The 4,636-nt window shown below is 56.4% G+C and overlaps 1 protein-coding gene across 1 annotated transcript; it reads left to right on the forward strand.

Moving 5' to 3' along the window:
• Positions 1-581: 581 nt before the first annotated feature.
• HOXB13 (homeobox B13) lies at positions 582-2,374 on the forward strand. Its single transcript, XM_012766072.3, has 2 exons — positions 582-1,185; positions 2,121-2,374. The coding sequence occupies exons 1-2, from the start codon at positions 582-584 to the stop codon at positions 2,372-2,374; spliced, it is 858 nt and encodes a 285-aa protein (XP_012621526.1).
• The last annotated feature ends 2,262 nt before the right edge of the window (positions 2,375-4,636 follow it).

Raw genomic sequence — 4,636 nt, forward strand, 5'->3', positions numbered from 1 at the left:
TTCCCCCCACGAGACGGACACTTTATAGGGAGGGCTTTTTATTCTCTCATTAAACCTGCCAAAGCGCAGGAGACAGAGAGCCAGGGAGGGAGAGGAGGAGACAGAGGTGGGGCCGGGCTCTTCGTACTCTCTCTCCACCTACCACAGCTCCCCCCCCCCCCCACGGCACTGGGTCTCTCTAAACTGGAAAGCAGCAAAAGGACACCTCCTCCCTTTTCTCTCCTGTTGTTTTCAAATAAGATGAGAGAGAGAGACAGACAGACAGACAGACAGACAGACGGGGGGGGGCAGAGAGACAGAAAAAGAGAGAGAGAGGAAGGAGAAAAGCTGGGGTAAAGTATTTTCGCAATTTCTGCCGTGAGGATTTTATTACCTTCTCTCCCCAGGCCTCAGCCAATCAGCGCGCGAGCCCGGGCCCTGCGTCTCTTGCGTCAGGACGGCCGAGCTAGGCGAATGCAGGCGCCTAGCGAGCTGGGAGCGATTTAAAACGCTTTGGATTCCCCCGGCCTGGGTGGGGAGAGCGAGCTGGGTGCCCCCTATATTTCCCACCCGCAGCGCCCCATGAGCCGTCTCTTGGCCCCATGGAGCTCGGCAATTATGCCACCTTGGACGGGGCCAAGGATATGGAAGGCTTGCTGGGGGCGGGAGGCGGTCGGAATCTAGTCGCCCACTCCCCGCTGACCAGCCACCCAGCGACGCCTACGCTGATGCCCGCTGTCAACTATGCCCCCCTGGATCTGCCAGGCTCTGCGGAACCCCCAAAGCAGTGCCATCCGTGCCCCGGGGTTCCCCAGGGGGCGTCTCCAGCTCCTGTGCCTTATGGCTACTTTGGAGGCGGGTACTACTCCTGCCGAGTGTCCCGGAGCTCGCTGAAACCCTGTGCCCAGGCGGCCACACTGGCTGCATACCCTGCGGAGACTGCTGCGGCCGCCGGGGAGGAGTATCCTGGCCGCCCCACTGAGTTTGCCTTCTATCCGGGGTACCCGGGAACATACCAGCCTATGGCCAGTTACCTGGATGTGTCAGTGGTGCAGACCCTGGGCGCTCCCGGGGAGCCTCGCCATGACTCCCTGCTGCCCGTGGACAGTTACCAGTCCTGGGCCCTCGCCGGTGGCTGGAACAGCCAGATGTGTTGCCAGGGAGAACAGAATCCACCGGGTCCCTTCTGGAAGGCAGCATTTGCAGGTAACCTTCACTACGCTGGGTCCCTCTTGGCTCTCAGCTGGGGTTATTGGCCTCTCTGGCACTTGCCTGGGAGAAGGAAGGCGACTTGGGGCCGGTGAGGGGGAGCTTGGTGCTTCTCTGTTGGTTGTCAGGACTCTGAAGGCGCGTCCAGGCAGTGTGAGGGGCCTGAGCTGGGTGCTGTCTGAAGCCAGAAGGCTACAAGTTCGCCTCACTTCCCCAGAAGGCCCTGGGACCAGCCTTTCAATATGTCTAGAGCCTTGGATCTCTTTGCTGTTGGGTGGGGGTCAAGGTGTCCCTACCCAGCCAAATCCTAGTCTAATTCTACACAAAAGCTAAATAACTCTCAATTAGTGAATGGGGGGAGGTGGGTATGGGAGGTGGATAGGGAGGTATTGGATGTTCTGTAGAGAATACAAGCCGTCACTTTTTTTAGATTAGTATTTCAATTTCCAAAGGAAAATTTAGGTTTCCTACATCCATGACTTAGGTGTGTGCATTGGGGTGGGTGAATGTGTGCATGTGTGCCTGTGTTGGTAGTCGGGGCAGAAACATGTTTCCTCTCGTGCAGAATTTGCCTGTAGAATCTACAAGGGTGGTTAAGAGTCTGAAAATGCATGCAGGGTGGACATACATGTGAGCACAGGCCTGGCTGTGTGTGTGGTGGGTGTGTTTGCAGACTCATGGGTGTGAGAGCAGTGATGAGTGAGGGTGGCCTGCAGGAGCCCAGGCTGAGCGGTGGTCAGAGAACCAGCTAGAAGTCAGGGCATCCCCGTGTGCTTTGGGGTTGCAGGAGCACACGGTGTGCTTGTAGGGTGACCTTGGAGCGCCTGTACGATGACTTAGCCGGGAGCTCGCAGGGCCTAGGTCTGCACTTGGGCACATGCCAGGCAGGGGTCTGAGCTTGCCTGTTTCTCCCTCCCTTTTCCGCTGCGCAGACTCCAGCGCTCAGCACCCTTCAGAGGGCTGCGCCTTCCGTCGCGGCCGCAAGAAGCGCATTCCCTACAGCAAGGGGCAATTGCGCGAGCTGGAGCGCGAGTACTCGGCTAACAAGTTCATCACGAAGGACAAGAGGCGCAAGATCTCAGCGGCCACCAGCCTTTCTGAGCGCCAGATTACCATCTGGTTTCAGAACCGCCGGGTCAAGGAGAAGAAGGTTCTTGCCAAAGTCAAGACCAGCGCTACCCCTTGAAGGATCTCCCTGGCTGGGAGTGGGAGGAAGTGGTGGTGTCCTGGGGGACCAGGAACCTGGGGCCAAGGACTCTGATGAGGGGCCCCCCGAAATGACACCCTTCCCGGGCCACTGGCTCCTGGATTGTTAGCTCAGGGGTGGCCTGGGTACCCCATATGTGCCCAGAGAGCAAGGCCTGGTGTTACAGCCCACTCTGCCAGTGTTCCCAAAGAACTTGTCCCATTCATAATCATTCATCCTGACAGTGGCAATAATCACAATAACCAGTAGTAGTTGCCATGATAATTAGCCTCATATTTTCTATCTAGAGCTCTATAGAGCACTTTAGAAAACGCTTTCATGAATTCAGCTGATTTTGAATAAACTTGGAAGGAGATCTCTTGGCAAGGCAACTTCATCTCAGACCTCCTTCTGTTTATACCCCCCCATCCCAGTAACAGCAGGAAGACTGGGGAGAGGGGGGAAAGGCAGATTCCCCTGTGTGGCTATCAGGCACATTTAACATTCTTCTAAGATGACAGCTGGACAGGATAGACAATGCTAGAGGGAGCCTCTTCCTCCATGCCCCTCCCAGGGTGTACACACTGGTCTCCGAGGCCCCCACACCTAACTCAGATTTTGCAGTTGTGTGAAAATGAGGCCACTGGCCTCCCTAGTCAATCCTCCTTGCTTCCAGAGAAAAGGAATTTGAGAAAGTGCCTAGATCATTCACCATTCCTCATTTCCTAGCCCAAACTCTCCAAGTCTTCCAACGTTCCTGGTGGTTCTGACTGAAGCAGGTCATGGTTTGTTGGGGATTTGGGAGTCACATGAAATAGATATTTGTGGCCTTGTAGACGTGGCCCCTCTTGGACAGAAACAGAGTAGTATCCTACTCTACCTACCCTTAGGCCTATCCCAAACACCCTGATATAGCTAAGCAGAAGAGAAAACCAGAAAATGGCCCCATTCATCACCCATTTTCTCCCATTTGCTTTCCCTTGACACCCAGAGAACATAGGATCTTGCAAGCAGTAGGCCTGGGCCATGCAGCAGGTCCTTTTGTGGTGGAAAGAATAGTGGTTGGTGGAGGGCAAAGAGTGGGGGAACCACAGATGGCCATCCATGGGTGGCCGCAGACTTCGTTTAATTTTCACTTTGTACACTGAATCCCAGGTGGGTGGAGGGCCGGGTGGCGCCAACTCTGTTTTCCTGGTCCATGTAGACAGACCAACAGTGTGGAATTCTGGAAAATGGGTGGGCAGGTGCCCACCGGCTGTTTGCAGAGCCAGGACGCTGAGAGGCAGGGGGTCTCCTCCTCCATGCGGGTTCCCAGTGCTGTGTAATTGGGCCCAGTGCCTGGTGGGCGGCACAGCAAAGCCAGCGGGTTTGTGCCGAGCCTTCCTGCAGCCTACGCTGGGGAGGCCCTGCAGACGCGCGCCCTCCTGTCGAGAGCACTGGCCTGGAGTCCGGAGAACCCGCCCCACCGAAGTTCCGAGCAGTGGGCAGGCAGCGAGCAGTCGAGCAGTCGGTGGCGCGCCGTGGCCACCATCTCGACGGCCTTTCCTTTTGGGAGCCGGCTCCCGGAGTTCTCCAGGAAACCCCGGGGCAGTCGCCGCCGCCACCGCAGCCAAGGGATTCGAGTGTTTATGGCCCGCGGTCGGTGGGATCCCAGCCCTGGCTCCTCTCCGGGAAAGAATGAGGTGGGAAGTGACGCAGACTCTTCTAAATCTATTTACCAAAGAAGAGCTCAGGACTGAGGGAAAAGGCCAAAGACGATCAACCTTCCTCCCTGGGTTTCAGAGTATGAGTGCTGGGGGCGGGGGTGGAGAAGTTGGATTTCGTGATTTAAAAAACCCTTTCAAGCCCTGTGGTCCAGTTTAAGCTCCTCGGCTACATGCCAAGCTCAGAGGACGTCCCTTTCTGCCTTCCACGTTCTTCAAGCGAAGCCCCATGCGGGTGGGTACCTTTTAATATCGCAGGTTCTTACTTCTAAGTCTCTATAAACCCAAACCCAATCAAGGATAACGCAAGCACACCCTTCCCTCGCCCACTTCAGACGTCAGCGCAGATGGGCATGTGGGGAGCGCGCGAGATAAATGAGGGGGAACGTCATGGTGCTGCGGGGTCCCCACTTGGGGCGAGGAAAAAAGGCTACAGGAGGGGCTGTCACGCCTATTAACCGGAGATGGTCCAGGTAGAGAGAGACCTGTGGAGGTCCGGGGCCTGGACTCTCAGGGCTCTAACTCCTCCACTCTGCTATCAGGAACTTAAAGTTTCGGG

This window comes from Microcebus murinus, chromosome 18, assembly GCF_040939455.1.
Source record: "Microcebus murinus isolate Inina chromosome 18, M.murinus_Inina_mat1.0, whole genome shotgun sequence".
In the NCBI taxonomy this organism is placed as follows: domain Eukaryota; kingdom Metazoa; phylum Chordata; class Mammalia; order Primates; family Cheirogaleidae; genus Microcebus; species Microcebus murinus.